Genomic DNA, 25,995 nt, shown 5'->3' on the forward strand with positions numbered 1-25,995 from the left:
TATAAGTTTTGGGTTCGTTGAAGGGCTATTAGAGCTACAATTTAAAAATAATTTCACAAGATACAGAGTGTCCCAAATAAGTAAAAAATATTATAGTTGTATTTTTTAAATGGAACACCCTGTATATTATTCTATTTTTAGATTCTACCATTGAAATAAAGGTAAAAATTTCATTAAAGTTTATCACACTTAAACCTTACCGTTTTTGAAATATTTTCAATTTCATGAAATTGCAGTAAAAATTTTAAGGCTTCATTCTAATAGAAAATAGGTATGCTATTTGTTGTGAACTCTTTGATACATCCTGTACATATACAAAGAATGGCCATTATAAGTAGTTTAGATTTTTCATTGGTTAGAAGTCACACTAATAAAGAATCAATAAAAGTATATCTTGCAGATAAAAAAAAAGATGTTTTAATGCCAAAGAAATAATAAAATAATTCAGAAAATATGAAAGTATATGTATGACTTTTACTCAATGAAGTGTCTGTATATTTTTTTCATTTAAAAGGTGTTTATGTAAAGCATATCACTCAGATTTAGATTTTGAAGTTAATGTATATTGTGAAGTGAAAAGCCACTGGACACTGCCAAAATACTCTAAAAAATTACTCCATTTGTTGAGACTGACGAAAAATTTACCGAATTGTTTTATAAAAATATACACGCATCCATTAAAAACGATATTTGATTAATATTAGAAATAATTAGTTTATTATGTTACTGTCAACGTTTAGAAATACCGTAAGGCCGAAAAAAACGGCGTCAGACTGAGCTTTGTAATGACAATCGATGATATACTTTCTGTTAGTTATTAAAAAATAACATAACGAATTGTCAAAAATTAATATTTAATTTAGAAAAAAAGGAAAAGTTTACAGATACAAATCTATTTTCAAATAATTATCATTTCAAAAGAACTGTGACGCCGTTTTTTTTCGATATTACGTTCTTTTTTGGAATAAAAAAACTATTTTTTGGTATCAGAAGTTAAAATGAAGTAATATAAAATACTGTTTGGCTTTTTCTCTAGTTTCAAAATTATATTGTATAAAAATTTATAACTGAACTTTATGATCGGGCAATCAATGCTAAAAATAGGCAGGACTTGCTCATTTATTAGCATTGTGTATATAGGTATTTATTATGTATAAAAATAGTTTACGAGTTATTTTTTTTAGGTATATTTTTTAACCCAATAGTTGATTAGTGTATTTACAAAGCGAATAGGTTGTCTGAAAAACGAAATGCATGTAATATTCGATCTTAGATTGTATGTTTAATAAGCACACCGACTTATAATAATTAAATTGTATTAAAAATAATATAAATTATTATTTCAAGACTGTTATTATTATGAGCCAAAAATGCCCACGAAGGAGTAGTACTGTAATAAATATAATAGAGTGCGATATTAGTACATACTATTAGCGATATTTTTTTTAATTTTATTTATTATAACTAAACCATTTTTTATTCAGGGTTGTTTTTATATTAAATATACTGTATGATCGAAAAAAAGTCGTTATGTTTGCATAAAAATGATCATAGATGATATTTCCCATATAATTTTACATATAAAATAACCGCGTCTTCATTTGAAAGCCAACTCTGACAGCGATTTTTTTTTCGATTGTATGAAACCTTATGAAGCAATAAAATTGTAATATTTAAAATTAAATATATACATTATATCAATTTCAAGAATCTTATGAAATTAAATTTAAACGGTTGATTAGAAGTACTAATAATCGTTTTTTACCACATGGAAAAGAAACATCATAGTGGCCTGAAATGGCAATTGATGATTATCTTTTTAAAATAAATTAAAAACAACTGATTGACAATTTTTCAAAAATCTTTAGAATTATTAGATTTTACGTTTATGGACAATGTTTCATAGATATAAAAGGATTTTTAAAAGGATAAGTTTCTCGTTTATTTTTCAACAACTTTTTGGCCCACGCTGTAATGAGGGTTATGATTGTCATTCAGAGGTCACTGTGACGCCGTTTATTTTTCGTATGGAATATTTTCACATTATTAAAAATTTAGGAATCGTTTTTGTTATAAATTAAATGACTTTTTGAAAAAAAATTCTGAAATACAATTAATTCGAATTAATACACTCTATATTATTTTTGTGTTTTCAGTAGTATGTATAATTTTAATAGATATTAAAAGATATTAAGACATTGCATTTTAATATATTGAAGGAGATTATGTACTTTGACTGTTTGATTTCAAACAATATTTACAATATTGAATAATCTGTCCATATTAATAAAATAAAAGTAGATTAGGGATTAATTAATTAATTATTGTTACGTTTAGTAGTAGCTTGGTAGCTTTTTTGTAACTTTAAATGATAGATTTGTAGCGAATGCCTTTTTATATAAATTTCTTGCATAATCATCCTTATTGTGATATGTATTCTAAATTATGATTATATAAATAAATGTGGTATTAACGTAGCGTTTATTTGACTTTCATTTTTTCGACCTCTTTTACGTGTATATGAATAAATGCGAAAAAAATTGAGAAACTAGGGTATTTTAAAATAAGTCTTTTCTTATTACTTCTACCGGATTCGCTTTGTGTTATGTCATTCATAAGAAAAAAAAACAATATTTTTAGATAAAATAAATAACTTGATATTTTTTTAAAGTCCCTGTATATTTATGATACAGCATATTCAATAACAAAACTGATTTTTGTGATATTGAATACGATAAATTTCTGCGTAATTTGTTTTTCAATTAAAAATGTGTATTCTACTGAAATGAAGATAATATACAGGGTAGTCCGAAATGTATTCCTTCCTTTCTTCGGCAGCATATTCTGCAGATAAAAATGAATAAAAATTTCATATAAATATATGTCATAAAATGCTTAGTTTCGGAGATATATAGGGTGTAGGAATTTCATTTTTATTTCGATTTTTTGCAAATAATTTCTGAAATAACGTAAATATTTAGTTGAAAATTGGTATCTAGGAGTTTTTTGACAGGAGAAATTTGATTTTGATGTCACTAGACTCCTATTTGTAGGGGACGCCATCTATTTGTGGTTTAACTGTTTTGAAGAGTAATAGCTTTTCGTCTGTACCTGTATAAAACTACTGACTGAAAAAATATACATTTCCGTTATTTTTTTCCGTAAAAAATATCTCTAGGTAAAAATCGCTACGAGCAACCGTTCTCAAGATATTTAGAATGGAAATAGTCAATACATGTCATTATTCACAAAAAATAAACATGTTGAGTAGATAGTTATTTGACTGAAATAATAAATTTGGGAACTTTTTATTTTTTTAAATTAATGATAAATTTTTCTTGGCTTTTAATAAGTTGGATTTATCTTTACTATAAATAGGAGTCATATTGACATGTAACACCAATTTTCATCCAAATATTGACGTTACTTCAGAAATGATATGGAAAAAATCGCGAAATAAAAATGAAACTTCTAAACCCTGTATCTACGAAACTAAGCATTTTATAGCATATATTTACTTCATATATATTTTTGAACATATATTGAACTTTTTTACTTATTTTATCTGTAGAATTTGCTGCCGAAGTTTCCTATTACAGCTGTAGTAAAACTGGTAACTAATTGTGAAAAATAAAGTTCCAACCCTAGATGCAACATTTTTCATAAACGCCTACTTGTGCGGTTTGAAATTTTGATGCAAAATCCGGTAATACCGCAAAGAAGTAACGTATCAATCCAACTTTTATCTCTTTTTAATACATTTGACCTTCCATTAGGCTATCAGCATCACTGTCTTCCCCGTTAAAATCCAGACCACGCAGTTTCGATGACCAAATCGGTATGTAATCAAACAAAACCAATATTCTTGATTTTTTTCAGAAACAATAATTCACTTTCAGAATTTTGTTCGAAAACAATTCACTCAGAATATTCTACATACCGGGTGTTCTAATTCAATATTAGTAAACGCATTATGCCGCAACTGCACATTCGGCATTTAGCGAACTCCGAGCGCTTGTCAACTACTGAACGTTCGTGATCGGACTTCATCTTTCTATCCACACACGCGGGCATCGCCGAGCAAGCTGTGGCCGAGCTCTGATAGCAACAACATAGAAACGAGCGCTCATTCTCGTCGCTGGTCGAGTCCCCGAACTCCGACTTCCCCAACCACACACATAGGAAATCGGCGAAGCCCCGTTCGGAGATCGCCAAATACCGCATGTGCGGTTGCGGCATTAGAATTACATAGCACTGCTCTGGCAGAACAGTGAGCACATTTTAAAAAGTATAATTTTTCAGGAGAGGCAAAAAGCGAATACGAGTTTTAGGAATACAGAAGTAATGAGGCAACTGCCAGGTAGCGTTAACGAGTGGTTGCACAATTTCGTCATTGTTTTTATCAAATATATTTAAAGATATATTTCTTTTACCGAGGTACGCCAGAAGTGAAAATATTTGAACTTATTTAAAACTCACCCTGTATATTACATAAAATTATGAAATCTAATGGATTTGTTTGGACTAGGAACAAATATAAGATTATTTATATATTTAATTTTATAAATACTTTATTAAAGTCTGGATATTTTTAGTAGGGTGTTCTTCATTAATTAACCTATAATCTAAGGAACACTGGTTCCTTTCATTGTTCATACTCACAGAGTTATAAAGATGAGCCTAAAATATTAGTGGTATTTGATACTAACGACCAAGAAAAGCAGTTGTAATTAATTACTTACTTGTAAAAAAAGTACATCCTTTGCTCTAGAAAAAGCTTCAATCCTCTGAAACCCAGACTTAACCGTTTCCAAAGATTGTGCTGCTTTTATAATGACGTTAGACCGCGCTGCACCATCTAGTTTCGCAGAGTCAGCAATAAGACACTTCGCATACAATAAATTGGCTCTGCTTTTATCATATAGTCCACCATTGGCCAATATTTCTATCATACATTTCGGACTACTTAAAACTTTTAAAGACTGACTTGTTAATCCTAAAAAGTATCTATGTAAGTTTTTACCTTTTCTAAATTATCATGTTACAAAAATAAGTAAACATAAAGGAGGTGTAACATATTTAGGCTCGTGGTTAGTTGTAAAATCATAAAGTCTGTCTAACAAGTCAGGGTAGATTTCGACAGATGTCATCTAAATAAAAAATTGGTCAAGTGCGATTCGGACTCGCGCACGAAGGGTTCCGTACCGTTCATTATCTATACAACATTAGACACTATATTATTATAAACTTTTTTTCCGATTTAGCTGAAATTTTGAATGCGCGTATAAGTAATTTAAAAAAAAATGAAGAAACACGTTACTAAAAATTGTATTCATCAATAATAAATATGTAAAAAGTAAAAATAAATATGTAAAAATATGTAAAAATTAAAAAAAAACATTAAAAAAAGTCGCATTGACTAGGATTCGAACCTGCCTTACTACAGCTCCAAGCAGTCATAGCAGCGCCAGCGTAAAGTCCTAACGCTTTAACCACGCGGCTACCGAGGACTTGAAAGATTCTATGTAAAATTCTTACTTAAAAGATAATGTTTAGTGAAAGTACTTTTTTATTAATAAACATTTATTTAATTCTGTTTTTAGTATTTGTTCTTATAGCGGCAACATTAGATCCATTAATTGTAAAAATTTCAACTGTCTAACTATAAAGGTTCATAAGATAGACCTTTGTGACAGACGGACGGACGGACGGATAGCGAGGTCTTAGTAATAGGGTTCCCGTTTTTACCCTTTGGGTACGGAACCCTAAAAATAACAGATAATACAATGTACCTGCGAATTAAAATGACAATCACAACTGTCACAGTCACGTATCTTCTCATCGGACAGACTATATCTACCTACCTTCCCTGAATATATTAAGGAGTATACAAGTAAATAAATTATAATACTATCCATGTATTCATCGATTTTCAAGATCACCCTGTACTGTCGAAACTAAGGAGGACATTAGACACAGACAATTTTCTTTGAGTATTTCTTTAAAGAAAAAAATAGCTCGAGTTTGTGAAGACCGCAACGTTTTATCTCTACTAATAAGTAAGCTATACATACTCCTCATTTGCAACAACAATTAGACACTGTTATACACAGTTTTTTCTCGTTAAATTAGTGCTATGCATATTATAAATTTGCGTTTAGTTAATATTCCTATAAAATCTGACAACAATTCAAAATGTAATCAAAAAAGTAAAGGTCTTTTTAGACAAATATTTTAGAGCTCCTATTGGTTTATTTATTTCTCCTAGATTATTTCTTACCTAAATGTAGTAATATATGAGCTATATGTAAATAAATTAGAGCTACGTAATATGCTAAGTCTGATTTTTCAGCTTCCACTAGGCAACTGTTTAAGGTTAATACCGCTTTTGAAACATTCGGATAACCACTTGCAAACTGAATTTCGGACATTAAAATATGTGCCCTTAATTTACAAAACTTTCCGTCGCTTAGGTGTTCATTATAGTTATAGTCCTATTAACAGAAAAACATTACAATAAACAGACATACTAAGGGTTGGCAAAGGTTAGTCTTGGGTCGAGATTTCCGTATGTAAGAAGAGTACAATGCGTTTATAATGTACTGAACAAAGAGAGGACAGTAAACACGTTGCTAAACGTATGAAATAAACCGAGAACTGTGCACATTGCTAAGAGACGTGGAAGGGGATATAGCAGATTTCTCGCAGTTGACCGGTCGACCCAATCAATACCTCTGTCAGATTTAATTAATAAAAAATTACACGATTGCTGAAAATTGCTATGCTCTAAAAGTAAATGGATGGATTGTTTACAATTTTTGAATGGAAAAAACAACCTTATCAAATTTTTCTTATGTAAACATATTGTAAAATATCCGATCTTGAAAATAAAAAAAAGTTTCAATATCTACAGTGGTTCTTGAGTTATGGCCTGTTATGTGTTAAAAAGTTGAGTTTTTAAATTATCGTGATTACTGACGTTTTCTCGTTATAAAAAAAATGATACCCTAACGATATCCTTATAATTCCATTTCAGATGCTCAGAAACATTACTTGAAAAAAAAGTCTTTTAAAAATAAGCGGTTTGCGATCGTGATTTTACTTTACTTGATAGGGAAAGGCGTATCGGCAACGCCGCAACAGCACACCGTCGCGCGTCGCGTCGGTCGTTCCCAATTCTCTCACTCCGACTTAATAAGATCCCTATGCGATTTACTTCCACACATGTAAATGCCGACCCAAAAGTAACATTTGCCAGCACGGTATAATAGAATTATAATCAGAGATGCAACAAGTCAGTTTTAAAAAGACTTAATTCTTAAGTCTTAAGTCATTTCTAATATCTCAATGGTTTAAGTCTTAAGTCAAATTCAACATAAAGTTCAAATGATTTAAGTTTAAGTCTGGCTTAAATCATTTTATTTCAAGTCAAGTCATTTTTGTAAAGACTTAAATCAATATAAAGTTATTTAAGTTGTTTTTATTACTTAAGTCTATATTTTTGACTTAAATCATAATGATCTGCAAGTTGTCAGTAAAATGACATAAATGAATATAATTACCCTGAAGTCAAGACAACCAGAATTCAATTTAAGTACCTTTTTTAAATGTTAATATTATTTTTAATTGTGTTAATACAACTAAGAACAATTGCAGAAGATAAGTGGGAAAAATATTTCAGAGACTTATACGCAGAAACAGATGAACCAATGGAAGCACAAGAGACAAGCCAAAGCTATAATATAGAAGATCATGCGCAAATCACTTACAAGCAAGTGGAAGAGACAATAAGGAAACTTAAAAATAGAAAATCTCCTAATGAAGATAAAATATTAAACGAGCTAATAAAAAACGCAGGCACGGCTATCATAGAGGAATACACAAAACTGTTTAACATTATATTACAACATAAGAAAATGCCAGAAGAATGGAAACAAAGTATAACAATACCCATTTTTAAAAAGGGAGATAAAACAGACCCAGCAAATTATAGAGGAATAACATTACTGAGCACCTCGCTAAAACTTCTGACTAAGATCATTGCGGACAAAATCTCCTCAATAGTGCCAATAACCGAGGAACAACAAGGATTCCGAAGAAACCGATCAACTACCGATGCACTATTCATACTCGGGTAACTAGTTGAAAAATCCTTAGAATATAACTCTCCAGCCTATCTATGTTTTATAGATTTAACAAAGGCCTTTGATAGAGTCTAACTAAAAGACATCATCACCATCTTAGAAAGCAGTAATGTCTCGAAAGAACTCACAGAACTTATCAGGGACTTAAACACAAACACAACAACCCAAATTAGAACAAACTTTACCTTAAAACAGCATCTTCGAACTACAACTGGTATTCGCCAAGGCGACAGTCTCAGCCCTCTGTTATTCAACACAATTATGGATCAAGTAATAAAACCGTCAAAAATACTGGATTAGGATATCGAATGGGAATGCATAAAGTAAACATATTATGCTATGCCGATGACGCAGTACTTATTGCAGAGTCAGTGGACGACCTCCAAAGAATGCTATAAGCTTTTAACAGACAGGCAGAAAACTTAACGTGCAAATTTCCACAAATAAGACCAAATGCATGACCAGTACAAAGGAGCCTCTACGGTGCAAATTGGTAATAAAAAACAAAACTATTGATCAGATAAATGTCATTCGAATACCTCGGATGCAAAATTACAAGCTCAGGATTCCTGGAAGAAGAAGTAAGGAAACAAGCTAATAAAGCTGCCGTAATATCAGGACATCTTAAATATCCCATATGGAAAAACAAACATTTGAGTACAGAATGTAAGTCAAGAATATACAAAACCTGCATACGACCAGTGATAACATATGGTGCGGAAACCAGAGCTGAAACATCAGTAACAAAGAGAATCCTACGAACTACTGAAATGAAGACCTTAAGAATGATAACTGGATACACATTGAGGGACAGACAGAGAAATGTAGACATAAGAGAAAAGTGCCAAACAAACAACGTTGTCAGATGGATAAGGCAGAGAAGAAGAGAATGGAACCAGCATGTCAATAGAATGGGCCCCGACAGAATGGCCATAATAATTCGCAACAACGTACCCCATGGCAGAAGACCTACTGGACGACCACCTAAACGTTGGCAAGACAGTTGGCAGTCAACCTCGCAAGAGTTGCTTAGACGAGGAGAAAACCGGAACTAAACAGGCGATACGCCTTTTAAAAGAAGAAGAAGAAGAATATTATTTTTCTTCTATTACCAATTAGCGATTTTCTTACTAGTATCATACTATTAATTTATTGTTGGTACAGATGAGACAAAAACCACATAAAATAAAAGGTTAATTTTCAGATCAACTATAAACGCTTTTTATAAAAATTTTATAAAAAATGTTATTTTTTATAAAATTTAACCAATTTTGTAGTACTTATTACCATTACAGTTTAGATGTTATCGAATACATGTCTATCAAAAAGGGGTGATGTGTTTTGATCACTATGTAATATATCGATGGCATAAGCTGAGAGTTGTAGGATTTTAAAGTACTCTTCAATATATTCGAGATCAATCCCTTTTGTTCGTCTTTCCGGCTACATAACGGAGTCGGGATTCACTTGAAAGACAACAGACTCACTACGCACGCGTAACACGACAAATAATTAAAACCGGTTCCGAAAAACTAACGTTTTATTTGCTAGTGGTCTTGAGCATTGTTTTTTTATTCTGCTGCTTGGCTGCCGCCTAACAATTTAAAAAACTTAAATCTTTTTAATGACAAGTCTTTTATAAAAAGACTTAAATCTTTTTCTATTTTGCAATAAATATTTAAATCACAACTCGTTTTGAAAAATACTTAAATTTTAAGTCCTAAGTCGGCTTTCGGAAAATGACTTAAAATCAATTCATTAAAATGATTTAAAATCAAATCAAGTCATTAAAATGATTTAAATCAAAAAAATACTTAAGTTTTCTGTGAGCTTGCAGCTCTGATTATAATAGATATATTTTTTGAAAATACCTCAAAATATCGATATACAGCTAGGGTTGTTCACCACATACGACAAGGAGTATTGTAGCTATATAAACGATTAGATTTTTACAAATTGTAAGTTTAGGGTTCGTTGAATTAGAGCTACAATTTAAAAATAATTTTACAAGATACAGAGTGTCCCAAAGAAGTAAAAAATATAGAGACATATATTATAGACATTTACATATATTATAGACATTTTAAAAAATATACTTATATTTTTTAAACGGAACACCCTGCATATTATTCTATTTTTAGATTCTACGATTGAAATAAAGGTAAATTTGATTAAGGTTTATCACACTTAAACCTTACCGTTTTTGAAATATTTTCAATTTTGTGAAATTGCAGTAAAAATTTTAAGGATTCATTTCTCCAAGGGTATCAAAGTTTTTAATACTAAATATTTGCTGAAGATTATTTATTAATTTATTAATTAAATTATACTAACTTATACAGAGGATCTAAAAAATTATATTAAATAATTACTAGCTTTAAACGGCAATAACTTGTTTAAATTAAATGGAACACCCTATATATTTTATTAGAATCAGATGCACAATCTAATTGTCTATCAAATTGTATTCTACCATTTTTTACCTATCCCTTCATGTTTTCGTAGAAAATGTATTTTCTTATAATTTAGGCCTCATTTATCACTATACCCATGGAATATTGACATTTTAGATTATTTTTAAAGATGTAACAAATTTTCAAAGAGTACCAGATACTAATATTGTCGATATAGTTCAGTATATTATATTATATATATATATATATATATATATATATATATATATATATATATATATATATATATATATATATATATATATATATATATATATATATATATATATATATATATATATATATATATATATATATATATATATATATATATATATATATATATATATATATATATATAATATATAAAGTACTTATCAATAGAAACTGCATTGAAAAGAAGCAAACGTAAAAGCAGAGAATAGGTACCATTGCAATAAAAAAAAGTAGTCCAACAAAATATGATTTAATCTGCTGGTTTATATTCTTGTGTCAGTGTCACGTAATTTTTAAAAAATGCCTTTAACTTTAGAGCATAAATCGATTATATTTACGCGCTTAAGGGATGGGGTTCCCATAAGGGACATTGCAGATGCATTAGGGATAAACAAAAAAACAGTGTTGTTGGCTAAATCCAAAATTCAATATATAAAGAATATAATTCAAATATCTTTATAGACCAGGAGTTCTATCTGGGACTACTAATTCTTGTACTACTTTTTTTTATCGCAATAGTACATTAAGAATGTAGTCATTAAAAACTGAAAAAAAAACTGTTTAAATATTTTTTGTTAAAGAGGACCAATTAATATGATCCCAGTATTCAAACTACATTAATTGACTGTTTACGTTGATTAATAATAATTGCTCCAAATACTAAAAAACTGAATTTCGTATGTGTATTAGACAGTGTGGTAAAAAGTAATACCTTATAAATTTTATTTCATTTTTTGTCGAATGTTTATTTATAACAGAGTCGATCATTTTCATAACTTATTATTATATTGATTTGTGAGTCAAATCTACATTTATTTAGATTAATGTATTAATTAAAACAATTAAGTATGTAATAAACTAATTTTTGGACGGAAATAATGGTGGTATATTTAATTGGCATACTCTTACAAATATTTAAATAGTTTTCTTTTTGTAAACAAATGGGCTTAAAATATTATTATTTTTTTCCACCTGTACATTTTGTACATAATATATTGCTTTAAAAAAAATCTAAAATGTCAACATTCCATGGGTATAGTGATAATTGAGGTCTAATTATAAGAAAATGCATTTTATACCATTACTTGAAGAGATAGGTAAAAAATGGTATAATACTATTTAATTGACAATTAAATTGTGCATCTAACTAACTTAAAATATACAGGGTGTTCTATTTAAATTAAACAAGTTATTGCCGTTTAAAGCTAATAATATTTTAATATAAATTTTTAGACACTCTGTATTAGGGTTCCCAACTTGAGCATCGGCGATTCCGGGACATTTATTTTTAAGCTTTTAAATAATTGAAGCAAGACATTAAATATTAGAAAATAAAATATATTATGTGTGTAGTACACATTTTTTTAATTTCCAGGTCCCGGCCAAGGCAAAACTTTCGCCGGGACAAACTTTCTGATTCCTGGTTAATCCCGGCCAAACCGGGACGGTTGGGAACTCGTTGTAGCTCTGTATAAGGTAGTATAATTTTTATTATTGCAACACAATATCTGATCAATAAATAAACTTCAGTAAATATTTAGTATTAAAAACTTTGATGCCCTTGGAGAAATGAAGCCTTAATAACATTCTTACTGTAATTTCACAAAATTGAAAATATTTCAAAAACGGTAAGGTTTAAGTATGATAAACCTTATCAAAGTTGCCTTTATTTTAATCGTAGAAACTAAAAATGTAATAATACAGGGCGTTCCATTTAAAAAAATACATCTTTGATATTTTTTATTTACTTGAGACACTCTATATATTGTAAAAACATTTTTAAATTGTAGATCTTCTTCAACGAACCCAAAACTTACAATTTGCAAAAATCTAATCGTTTAGCTACAATACTCCGTGTCGTACGTGGTGAACAACCATGTATAGTCACAAAATACCTTTGAATAAAGCGGAATACCTTAGCTATATCCTTTTAATTATGTTGTCACAGATTTTAATTTCTACATAAAATATAAAAAATAATATCAGTAAAAGGAGCAAATATCAGAAAATACATTAAATTTTTACAGTATTTATCAACAGAAAACAGTGCACTATAAGAGTTTTACTAATTATTCGAAAAGGCAGTTATTTTTGCTTTTCAGAAAATGTTTTTACACATAAAAAATCGTTTTTACATTACAGCCTTTTACATGTTTATCCCTTTTGGGTGACCCAACCCAAAAGGTATTAGCATGTAAAAATCTGTAATGTAAAAAATATTTTTATGTCCCATATGAGATAATGAGAGTGAAGACCCATCTGAAATAATACTCCTTATCTATACCCTCCATAAGCTAATCAAAATTTGACAACCCACCCTATTAAAATTATAACCTAAAAATATGACAAATAAACTGACTTCAAATTTGGTCCACGAAAAAATCGTCCGTGTCCCTGCTCTATGACTAGGTAATTCTGTGACATAGCTGGGTTATATTTATCCTGTTTTTCCTCCTTTTATACTTACTTGGAATATCGTATTTATACACTTATCAGCTTCCTCGTATTCCTGCTGGTAAAGGTATAATTCTGCCAACTTTAAATATCCCTCCCACTTATCCAAGACGACGATCTTTTGAGCAGCCGATTCAGCCCCAAGCCAGTCTTCATTATAGAGAGCTTTAGTATACACCACCCAATTCTCAACAAGCATCCATATTTTTGATAAAGGTTCATTTGGATATCTCCTTTTAGCATAAAGCAGAAGAGCATTGACTAAATTATACTCACCCTAAAAGTATCTTTTCGATAATATACATAGTTCAATGAAAATATACGTCACGGTGGCCTTTGAAATAACCAGTGACGATAATTACTGTGGAGCCCATCGCCATATATCATTTATTAAAGATTGTCATAAAAATTTACATTAAAAATTTATATTTAAATGAAAGAAAGTAAAAAGTTTCAAGAATTCAAAGGCTACCATGACGTCTTTTTATCGATATTTTAGACTCGTATAATGAATTATATTAGATTAAATTATATACCTATTATTACCTATTATATTAAATTACCTATTACCTATTAGATTAAATTATATACCTGTAACAATAAATTAAGTGCAATATTACATAAGGCTTGTAAATAGCCTTCACCATAATGAGTTGTAGTTGGAGCTTCGTTAGTATCCAAATTCAAATACAATAGCGTTTGACACCAAAGTGAATTCATTTCAGTTTTGCCATATAAACGCCACAGAGCTGCTTTCATAGTATTGATATTGAACATCAGATCTTTGTAATTGTGTTGACAATTCAACATATCACTCTTTGTAAAGGTCTAGAAAAATAGGATTTTCAATCAGTACTCAAAAAATTGCAAAATAAAATTTGAAAAGCTATTAAATTAAAATGACAACAGCCACAGTCTCACAATTAATGTAATTGAATAAAAAGAGTAAGTCAAGGGAAAATGTCAACAAAAATTGCGCGACCATGAAGGTACAACTTGTAAATTCCAGTTTTGCAGTGGTTGTTTAATTCTTTTAAACCTAATAAAATATAAAAGGAGGATAGATTCAATATGTTTTACGTTGAGTCAAATAAATGTTATTAGTTATTATAGTTGCTAAAAATATATGTTTCTGTTTAACAAAATAGAGATACTGAAACAACCAAGTAAAATTCATAAAACTGATTTATCCCAATTATTTTTGACAAGTAGTAAATAAATGCGAATATGCAAAAATAAAAAGGTAGTTAGTTAACGAATTTCATAATTTAATAGTTACTACTCATAACTAGCGTCTCCAATTTTCAAGATCGGGATCCCCGGATCCCAGAACTGACTCTCAGAATGAGAAATCTAATTTAAAAAATACTTAATAAAAATGTAGCTACATATATTAAAAGGAAAATGAGAAAAGAGTTTTATTAAAATAGACTAAACAAAGTAACATTCATTTAGTAAGTAAAAAAATTGAATTCTCGTTGCAAAAAATAAAATACAGCAAATACGGAAATATAAATTTTAGATATTGATGTTCTGCTTAGTATAAATAAAACACAGTCTTAGAAAAACTAAAGTGTATAAAGTCTAATCATTTTAGATTGGGCTTTTAAATTTTTCGATATTTTCGGGATCCCGGGATTTATTATAGCGATTTCGGCGATAAATATACACAGGGATTTCGGAATCCCAGTTTCATAACATTTATAATTATGTACTAGTGAAAAGTTGTTCATTGAAAAAATATTATTCAGAATGTTTTGTCTGGAAACGATTGTTACGCTGCACAAGTAACTATTTTTGAAGCCCCATCTAAGATTCACAAAAATCCCAATGAAATTCAAGCCCTGTCACAATGCCCTTTTAGATGTATATTGGGTGGTGACAATTTCGATGCTCAACATTGGCATCTCAGAAACTACAAGAGATACGAATTCGGCAAATGGGACAAAAGTTGCGTAATTAGAAGTTTGACAAACACCTATGAAGAAAACCCCGATATCTTGATTAGTTTCGCATTTACGTCAAAAAAATGAAAATAATACGTCTATTTTAAATGGCAATATCTTCAAAACTGTTGTATCTATTGCAATGTACGTTGGTAGTTTTATATTTTTAACCTCGGCCAATTAAATGCCGTCAGGAAATTTCTAAGCCTTCTAGATTTCGTAAACAGTCAAGTTTTTGTTTTCTTATGGCCGCCATTTTGAATTTTTATACTATTAGCTCAGATTAGGTATCCTATAAGTATACAGATAAAAATCTTGGCCCTAATTCGTGGTACGAAAATTGTTTTTTATGACGATGTGCAAACGAGTCAAATTTCCTGTGCGCAAAAATAAACTCGCATAAAATAACAACAAACAGCGTAATAGAGAGATATCGCTAAACCGAATAGCGTGCATGGACGTTAATAAGGCCAGGTGTTATTTCCTTGACGTGAGGTGGTATTAACTCTCTTCATTTATAGTCTTCTGATCGCGTCGCGTCCGCTATTTAAACTTAAGCTAACTTTGAATTTAAAACTTTGAAATTGTTTTGTTTACTAGGTATTTTAAAACTAAAGGGCTAAAGTGCTTATTTCCAGTGCTTTATTGTTTAACGTCTGCCAGTGGGTTTAGGGCAACAAGCAACAAATTCTCTGAGAAGGGCTAAAGCTTGATTTTCATGCATCCGTTGTCCGACGATACGATGATACGATATTAATTTTATTGGTTGAATTTAAAGACTTTGATTGGTTAGAAAATAACGCAGTTTTTAAATTTATTGCATTTTCAAGCCTCCGTTTAACGGATATACGTTGGTGTCATTTTATATTTTCGTTTCCATAACGATTTTGCTATTTTACTTATATTTTTATTAAGGTTAGATTAAATTTGTCAAAAAAGTGTCAAAACGTCCGTTATCGTATGAACGGGTCCGTTGACGAGCTGCAGTAAAATATTTACGGATGAAAAGTGGCGCGAAAACGCTATGACCAATCAGAGCACCGTCGGACCATCGTATCAACGTATAACGGATGCATGAAAATCAAGCTTAAAGCCGGAGTCTCATGTATCCGAAATCCGATGACACGACGATCCGACGGTGCTCCCATTGGTCGAAATATTTTTACACCAATTTTTATCCGATATTTTTAACTACTCGTCCGACGTCGTATAAAGTTAAATTTTGTTTAACTTTTGTACGATATCGTGTTTTAACCTCACTTGAAACTGATGACACGACGATCCGACGGTGCTCCCATTGGTCGAAATATTTTTACACCAATTTTTATCCGATATTTTTAACTACTGTCCGACGTCGTATAAAGTTAAATTTTGTTTAACTTTTGTACGATATCGTGTTTTTAACCTCACTTTTTTGAAAATATTTGTTCTTAAAAACAAGTTTAGTGGGAAGTGGGCAATTTCGGATATTTGGCGAGGAAGTTATTTTTATAAGTTTTTCTCCAATAATACATGTAATAATGTTGATACTGTTGATAGGAATGACAGGTCTAAATGTCAAAACTGTCAAATTTCGGAACGAACTTTCGGATGTATGTGACAGGCTTTTTTTATTTCAAAGGATAACTCAAGGGATAACTTCAAATTTCGGATGTCGTACCATCGGATTTCGGCACAAAATATCCCCCTTTAGAACTTTTTCTTTAATGGCCATAAGCGGGAGTTAAAGCCCAACCGCCCGAACAAACACTAGAGGCGCCACCGGTCATCAAATGGTGTAAAAATTGCGAAAAGTTAATCATCTAATTTTGACACAAGGGTCGCGCGCTTACCTTTTTCAATTTTAATTCAATATTCATTGTTTTCAAAACTATATTATTAGGGACTTTGTTGTATTTTGTAAATGTATAAATGTTTTCTTTAGTATAAAGTTGCATTATAGTAATTTGAATTATATTACATACATATTTAAGATTCAAATATTATATATATGTCCAGTTGCCATGTCTAAAATGTCATCTTCATTTCAAAAGTTAGTTATTGTCAAAGTAGTTAAAATGTTAAAATATTAAAATTTACAAGTTATAATTAGATATTTTATATTATTTCAAACAACAAAACACATAATAGTACACCGTAACAAGTTGATATGCACGTCGAAAAAAAAAAAGCCGTTATATTTTCAGTTTCGTTGTCAGCCGCGGAAGTTTTAGTGATTTTAGTGTTTGTTCGGATATTTTTATTTGTGAAATAGAAATATATAGCGTTTGGATTGCAAAACTAAAGTGGAAGTTTTATTGCAATGTAAGTAAGCTGCTTGTCTATTTTATATTTTACTTTTTTTTCATACCTACGACAAATATACATATATATTGAAATTTTATAATCTGTTTTATTTAAAAAATGTTAGAAAAACAAGCTTATAATCCTGTAATTGACATAATTGTTATGTAATATATTCCATTTAAATGTAATATATTACTTTTACAATTAAAAAAATGTAAATTTAAAAAAATATATTAAAAATATAAATAGGCATTAATTGAAATTTTTTGAGTGCGAACAAACACGAGAGGCGCTTTATTATTTACTTTCATTTCTTAACATGACAGACCAAGTTCTAAAGGGGGATGTTTTGTGGATTTCGGATGCATGAGACTCCGGCTTAAGTCGTCATCTGCTGTAAACCTCAGACTCTTTATAGGTTCTTTAGTATTGGAAGAGGTGGAATCCATATTTTGGGCCATATTTATTTAATTAAAACTAACCCTAGCTACTTAAATATCAAATTACCTAATAAAACTAAAGCAATAATTCATAACAATTCAAACATAACCTAAAATAAAAGATCTCGCCGGCCGGCTCCGGTTGTCAAATACCCGCACATGCCCATTTAAGCAATTTTTAAACGTTATCAGAAGTTATTTAGAAAGAATGCTTGGTGTAATTGATCCGCAAATTACGTCAGGCGGTAACGTTATTAGCGGGTGTTGCGTTAAAAATTGACTCGCGCATATCGTAACCATGATAAGGTAATTATGACATTCACCATGTTGAAATTGCAACATTTTTTAGAAAGCTGCGACCATTGAAAATAGTTAGCCTTAGTAACCCTTATTACCATACTAAAAGTCCCCATTTGTCCGATGTGTGCGTCACCAAAAAAAATCGGCCGTCATCTTGAATCTTGAATTTTGGTACTTTTTGGGAAAAAATGTAAATAACTCGAAAACGGTTTGTTATAGTGAAAAACTTCAAGAGGTAAAAATTAAAGAGAATAAAAAACTCTATTAGAATCAATAAAAAATAGTTTATTATCCTAACGCAATGACGTACAAAAAAAAAATTTGAAAATCGAGCAATTTTTAAAAGGAATCACCGAAATGCAAATTACTAATTTTTTAAGCTTATTAACAAATAACATGGACATTTAGCATCAATTCAACTGAAATACAATCCTTGTGACATTTTCAAAAAATATTTTTTATTGGTGGGTTAATAATATTTCAAAATTAACAAAAATTGTAAATACTATCCTTTACTAATACATGTGTACGAATAATGCGAAAGCAGTCTTAGTCCCGGTCGGGGCTATTTGCACTTAAACCAAGGTCTTATTGTTACCATTTTGTAAACAACTTGTTTTTAAAAATACAGTGACAGTTTGAAAAATTAGGCTACAGGTTGGAAGAAAAAAATTAAATGTAATGTAAACTGGCGACTTTCAAAACGTTGCAAAAAGATCCTCATCTGCGACAAATTACATCCGTTTTTTTTAGATCCTGCAGCACAAAAATCTGAGCTAGTCGAAGCTGGAAATACATTCTTATTTTTATTTTATAGTCGACATAGGCTAGCAAAAGATTTAGATCAGTTGAGGTATTTTAAATATAAAGCCCTTACATCTCGTCAGGTACTTATAGTAAAAATTTTGATTAAGCTACCTTACCTCCAACAACTAACGCAGCTGAAAATCATTATTATAGGACCTATTTATAAATGCAGTATTGGCTAAATAACGGAGAAGAGGCAACAGAATGTGGATGGAGTAAAAACGGATACCTTAATTCCAAAAACAATGTCAAACGCAGTGGAACCAGAATTTGTATTGAAAATGCGGTACTTTAATTGCAAATCTGAACAAATAAATATGTACCGTCGATGAAGAACAAATCGAATAAGAATTGTAGTCCCAGATGGAACTTTTGGTCTATAGAGGATAGTTTGAATTATATTGAATTTTTTTTTGGATTTAGCCAACAACACTGTTTTTTTTGTTTATCCCTAATGCATCTGCAATGTCTCTATGGGAACCCCATCCCTTAATCGCGTAAATATAATTGATTTTTTGCTCTGAAGTTAAAGGCATTTTTTAAAAATTACGTGACACTGACCAGATTAAATCATATTTTTGTTGTACTATTTTTTTAGTCGCAATGGTACATGTTTAAAATCCAATATGCCATGTTCATGCTTGTGTGGTAACTGTAATGGTATTTCTTGCGAGAACAAATAAATATCGGTCGATGAAGAACAAATCGAATAAAAGGGTATGTTTATAATGTATTTTTCAGAGATGACAGTGTTAAGATCTTAGGTTAAGTTGGTAACACATTTTTATTAAAATGGTCATAGCTTATGACATTTTATTTTTCGACTTCCAACCTGTTTATAATGTATTTATCATAATGAAACTGTTACCATCTTAGTCGCAGATCGAGATGATATTTATGTCAAAAAAGACAGTCGCAAGTTTACATTACATTTTATTTTTTTCTTCCAACCTGAAGCCTAATTTTTCAAACTGTCACTGTATTTTTAAAAACAAGTTGTTTACAAAATGGTAACAAAAAGACCTTGGTTTAAGTGCAAATAGCCCCGACCGGAACAAGGTGGAGGCTGCTGTCGCACATTACTAGTACACATGTATTTAGTAAAGAATAGCTTTGACAATTTTTGTTAATTTTGAAATATTATTAAACCACCAATAAATATTTCTTGAAAATGTCACAAGGACTGTATTTTACTTGAATTGATGCTAAATATTCATGTTATTTGTTATTAAGCTTAAAAAATAGTAATTTGCATTTCGGTGATTCTTTTTAAAAATTGCTCGATTTTCAAAAAAAATTGTAAGTACGTCACTGCGTTAGGATAATAAACTATTCTTTATTGATTCTGATAGGGTTTTTTTATTCTCTTTAATTTTTACCTCTTGAAGTTTTTCGCTATAACGCACCGTTTTCGAGTTATTTACATTTTTTCCCAAAAAGTACCAACATTCAAGATGGCGGCCGATTTTTTTTGATGACGCACACATCGGATAAATGGGGACTTTTAGTATGTTAATAAGGGTTACTAAGGCTAACTATTTTCAATGGTCGCAGCTTTCTAAACATTTTTGCAAATTCAAAATTATTTGCACTGGCCTAATGACGCTATTCGGTTTTCCGATATCTCTCTAATAACTGTGCCGGTCAGGCGCTTTGCACAATTTTAGAGGCCATAAGTGGGCGTGCAATGTGCGCAAACTAGTCACCTAACTAGTGCCCGATTCCGAAAATTGGAACCACGAAAAACAATAAAGAAAAAACAAAGATTGTAATCTGTATAATCTGTGCTATTAGATAGAGCAAAAAATAATCTATACGTTGGTATCTAACTTTGATTTATTATCATGTAAATTCACTAAAAAAATTAGATTTTTTAAAAATTCGCTCAAAAGATCCAGTCTGCCTTGGAAATCCAATTGACACTTTATATAACAGCAAGTTAATTTTTGTTTACTCTATTAAATATCAAATCTGGATACAAACATTTATAGTAGATAGTGTAAAGTGTATAAAGCTAGTATAAAGTGTAACAGTCAACAATATGTTCACAAGTGAGGAAACACAGAGATATGTATGATGTTTACTTAAAAAGTAATAGAAATTCCGATATAGCATCTTGCGCAAGTTATCGAACATTGAAAGTTGAAAACCTGAAAGGACACAGCCTCATCGAACTATTTTCGCCAGGATTTCAAGAAATTTAGCAGTTGCTGGTAGCTTTAAAAAACAAGAGGGCAATATTTTAAAAAGCTTAATGATATTAATGTGCCAACTCAGATTGAAATAAATCCGGAAACTTCTAGCCATAAAATAAGTCGCGAGTGTTGTATAAGTGATTCTTATGTAAGGAAAATTATCAAAAACATAAATATCACAACTTTAAATTTAAATAGGTACCAAATTTACATTTTTTTACATGCTGGTGATCACGAGAGAAGTTTACAATTTTGCAAATCGTTTCGGAAAAGTGAGTCAAGAGAGCCCTTTTTTTCCCACAAAAATATTATGGAGGCATGAATCTTTATTTACAAATTCTGTGTATTGTGCGTGTGTATTGTGCAAAAGAAAATCCTTATTTAATTAGAGAAACCAGACTACAAGTAAGATATTCTTTGAACGTCTGGGCTGGCATTCTTGACAATAAAATTTTAGGTTCTGTATTGACCTGTATTGAACTCTACTATACAATTTTTGTGCGTCCATATTTGACACTTAATAGAATAAACAAAAAATAACTAGCTAACATATAAAGTGTCAAATGGATTTCCAAGGCATACTTGATTTTAGGCGAATTTTTAAAAAATCTATTTTTTTTAATGAATTTACACAATAATTAATAAAAATTAAATACCTATAATATATAGACTTTTTTTCGCTCTATCTAATAGTATAAAAATTCAAAATGGCGGCCATAAGAAAATAAAAACTTGACTGTTGTGCGAAATATAAAAGGATAAGAAATTTTCTGAAAACGGCATTTAATTGGTCGAAAAATATAAAACTACCAACTTATGTTGCAATATGTACAGCTGGTTCCAATAAAATTGAATACGATTTAAAACATATTTTTATTATTTCAGGCAGTATATTCTATACCAGCATTTCTCTACTCATGTCATGCTGAGATTCTAAAAAATTTATTTGCCACTTTGGCAAAAGCAAAGTTGTTTTATTCAGTGTCACAATAACCTTAACATGTCAAAATACTTGACACATAAATATACACTGCTCAAATATTGGAAAAAAATGTGTAAAGAGTTGTATTAATTTTTTTTGGAACCAGCTGTACAATAGTTCTGAAGATATTGTGATTTAAAATAAACGTACTATTTTCATTTTTTTGACATAAATCCGAAACTAATCAAGATACCGGGATTTTCTTCATAGGTGTTTGTCAAACTTCTAATTACGCAACTTTTTTTCCCATTTAACCGAATTCGTATCTCTCGTAGATTCTGAGATGCCAATGTTGAGCATCGAAATTGTCACCACCCTGTATACTTTTCATAAAACCAAGTACAAATAAAATAAACAAGAAATAACATAAAATAAACCCATAAAATCGCAGCAAACTCGTAAAAAATAAAATCAAATGTGCCAAGTAAAACATCAAATAAAACTGAGAAAAGATATTTCTATGACGTTGCGCTTTCGTCTCTAATGCATGAATATAAAAAAGAGACTCTTTCCTTAGTCCTTTTGTTCAAAAGCATGATGTCAAAAGATGATTCATTTACCGGCACGGTCAATGGTAATATATAATTTTTTTTTCAAATGTCACAAAAGTATTAATTTTTGCGACGTGATTGACAACATAAAAAAGTCATTTTAACGCCTATGCATAAAAGTAAAGCACACGCCTAAGCATAAAAGTACGAAAATATATTATTAAACTGACACAAATTGTCAAATTCAATGAACATAATCATAGTTTCTCGATATTAGATTTGGTTATCAGTTTTAAATATTTTTATATTATTTGGAACATTTAAAATTGTTCAAAAAGGTATTTGTGACGTTTTAAAGAAGATAGTATGTTCTATTCTGAGTAAAAATGACTTTTTGTGCCTCGCTGTAACAAGGTGACCTACCGTCCCGATTTGGCCAGGACAGGTCACAGTTTTCGATAAGTCATACAGAAATAAAAATGCTTCCCGGAATGTCCCGTTTGTGTTCTTATTTGTACCAGTTGTCACGAATTCAAAGAATTTTCAAAAACAGTGACAACACTGCAAATTAAATTGTCCGATTGTCCGTTTCTTGCGCTCTGGAGCGGACCAGACCGGAACTAAGATTTGTGAATTTTATGATTCGGTTTCAAAAGCCTCACTAAATTGCCGCCATGCCATCTTACGACAAAATAGGAAAGCAATATTCATCTCGGCAGACAGGTGTCAAAGATTTCGGGATTTCTACGCACAAGAAGAGTTTTTTTGGTTCTGAATTCTGACTATAAAATATCGTCTACCGACAAAGTCGACAACTGCTGCGGGCTGTGTTAACTGTGTAACAAATTTAGAATGTTATAAGGTTTTACTTCATAATGAAATGGCATTAAATTCCATTAGTTCTCAATCAAAATACAAATTCAAGTAAAAAGTGCAGGGTACATTGTATTTGTTTAATGTAAGAATTTTTATTTTAGTTTATTAAAGTTAATAATTAAAGTTAAGGCCTAACCTGAATGTAGAGTAGATGTATGTACTTGTATGTATTAAGACAAATTAGAAAATAAATTACTATTTATCTTTTTTTCAAGATTTTCATTAAAATGTCCCGATTTTATACTTTAGAAAATTGGTCACGTTGCCTGTAATGTCGTAAGCCCTTCCGTCAAACGTACAACGCCACAGAAAGTATCATTTTTACTTCTAAAAAACAATATACTATTAGATACTCACCTCAAAAATGACTCTGGGTTTTACAGAAGTTTTTGCAGAACCATAATGTGCAAAATTCTGTAATGCTAAAGATGTTGTATAGCTTATATTAAGTTCAAGAGTCTTAATTATGCACTGCACAATTAAATTATCTTTGTTCACATTTGATAAACGATATAACCATGATAATGCATGTTGTAGACAAAGACTATCATTAGCTTCATGAGCTATTTTTATAGATTCCTTTAGAGAAGCTAATGCTTCCTTCCTAAAAGAAATCATACATAAATTCAAAAGGTGAAATTCAATTACTTTTATAAATATTAAAATTAATAAGGAAATAAAAACTCATACTTAGTTAAATTTTTAAATAATAGATTTCAATTTTAAAAAAATACCTATTCCTTACATGTGGCCAAAATGATAATGTAATATAGCCAAATTCAAGGCAGCGTATCTATGTTCCCTACTCTTTTCATCACTGAAATATTTTACATCAGTATTTGCTCTTCTATCAAAGCAGTGAAACAAACTTTGCATAGCCCCACAAAATTCTTCCACTCTCAAGTAATTCAAAAATGATAAGAAGTGCTGCAAATCAAAATGGTTATTAATTTAATATGTAGTTTTTAATAATATACAAAACAAAACTAACAAAACAAGTCTGATATTAACCAACTAGAAAAACTTTGCCATGATAGGACAGTTATATTTCTTAAGTCTAATTTTTGAACACCTTGTACTTATATTAGTTATTGCCTGTGGAAATACTGTACTGCTCAAAAATATTACAGTATTTGTATATAATTAGTTTATAAGATTATTATTCAAGATATATAATTTTTAAACTATGTACAATTATTGTTTACTACTGAATATAGAAGCAGAAATAGAAGAATGTCACTATTATGGCTTTAATTCAAGTAAAAGACTCAAAAATCTGAATTAGAAATATAATGATATTCTTATATACTAATAACTTATATGAGGGATAAGCAAAAATATCAAAATACTCACTGCTTCTGCCAAATCTGGGTTTGAGTTTAATATACTTGATATTTTGGATTGCAAATCTTGTGGCTCTAAAGCTTTGCATTCATCATGTTGTAACAGAGCAGCTTGTGTAGCCAAGAAAAGCTCAGCTTGTCTTCTGGACCACTGTTTTTCATCAATATACCTATTTACAGATTGTATTTTAATTCTAATAAAATTATATATATTTTAATCTTACCATTCATCTATTTTTGTAGTGCTTATGACTGTCGATGATATCCCATTTTTCCAGTCCTTATAATATCTTAAAAATGCTTGATATAAACTTAACACTTCTGAGAAATTTAACTTTTCAAAATACACTATAAATCTTCTTAAAAAGAAACCTAAAATAGTTTCTTTTCTTTGAATACAAAACATAGATGTTGAGTTAATTTTACCTATTACACTATTTTTCCAAATAATATTAGAAAACAGTACACTCTTTTCAGACACGTTAAGATCAGCATTCATAATTTGTTTTACTTCATCTACAATATCTAGTAAATATCCTATACTATTGCTATAAATTTCCTCTAAATGTTTGTCAAACTTTTCAAATACCGGAAGAAGAACTTCCAAAGGAGTTAACAAACTTTTTAACTCATTAAGTTTTAAATCAGGACCCTGTAAAATCTTTAATGATAATATACAGAAAGATTTCCGAAATTTCACTTTTTCAGTTATTGACAAATTATCAAGTTCGCCTAAAAATAAAAAATATATATCACAGCTTTATATTTTAGAATATAACAATTACCTGAATCCTTAAATTGGCAATAGCTCTTTATTAAAATTACAATGGTGAGTTTATAAGGTGTAACCAATTCTTGATGAATTTTCTTTGAACTTCCATAACTCTCTTTGATAGTTATTGTTGTAGAGGACATAATTTATAAAAATTAATACAGAGAAATCGTAACAAAAGTTCGTACGGGAATTTAAAACCACAGTTTCTTTTCAAATTTTGAGGTTGTATTTATTTTTATCATATTCTTTTAGTTCACTTGGTTTAGCCATAGATTTAAATTCTGTCA

General features: G+C 30.0%; 1 protein-coding gene across 1 annotated transcript; it reads right to left on the reverse strand.

The window, feature by feature from the left end:
* Positions 1 to 4,557: 4,557 nt before the first annotated feature.
* On the reverse strand, positions 4,558 to 25,963 carry LOC115889689 (anaphase-promoting complex subunit 5). The gene is made up of 11 exons (XM_030909748.1): positions 25,719 to 25,963; positions 25,360 to 25,665; positions 25,158 to 25,305; positions 24,944 to 25,103; positions 24,336 to 24,517; positions 23,948 to 24,194; positions 13,859 to 14,095; positions 13,281 to 13,544; positions 6,281 to 6,494; positions 4,743 to 4,996; positions 4,558 to 4,680 (listed from the first exon to the last, which is right to left on the reverse strand). Exons 1-11 carry the CDS (start codon positions 25,846 to 25,848, stop codon positions 4,561 to 4,563), a joined length of 2,262 nt encoding a protein of 753 aa, XP_030765608.1. The 5' UTR covers positions 25,849 to 25,963; the 3' UTR covers positions 4,558 to 4,560.
* Between the last annotated feature and the right edge of the window lie 32 nt (positions 25,964 to 25,995).

This window comes from Sitophilus oryzae, unplaced genomic scaffold (genome assembly GCF_002938485.1).
Source record: "Sitophilus oryzae breed Bouriz unplaced genomic scaffold, Soryzae_2.0 scaffold_829_pilon_pilon, whole genome shotgun sequence".
Lineage (NCBI taxonomy): Eukaryota > Metazoa > Arthropoda > Insecta > Coleoptera > Curculionidae > Sitophilus > Sitophilus oryzae.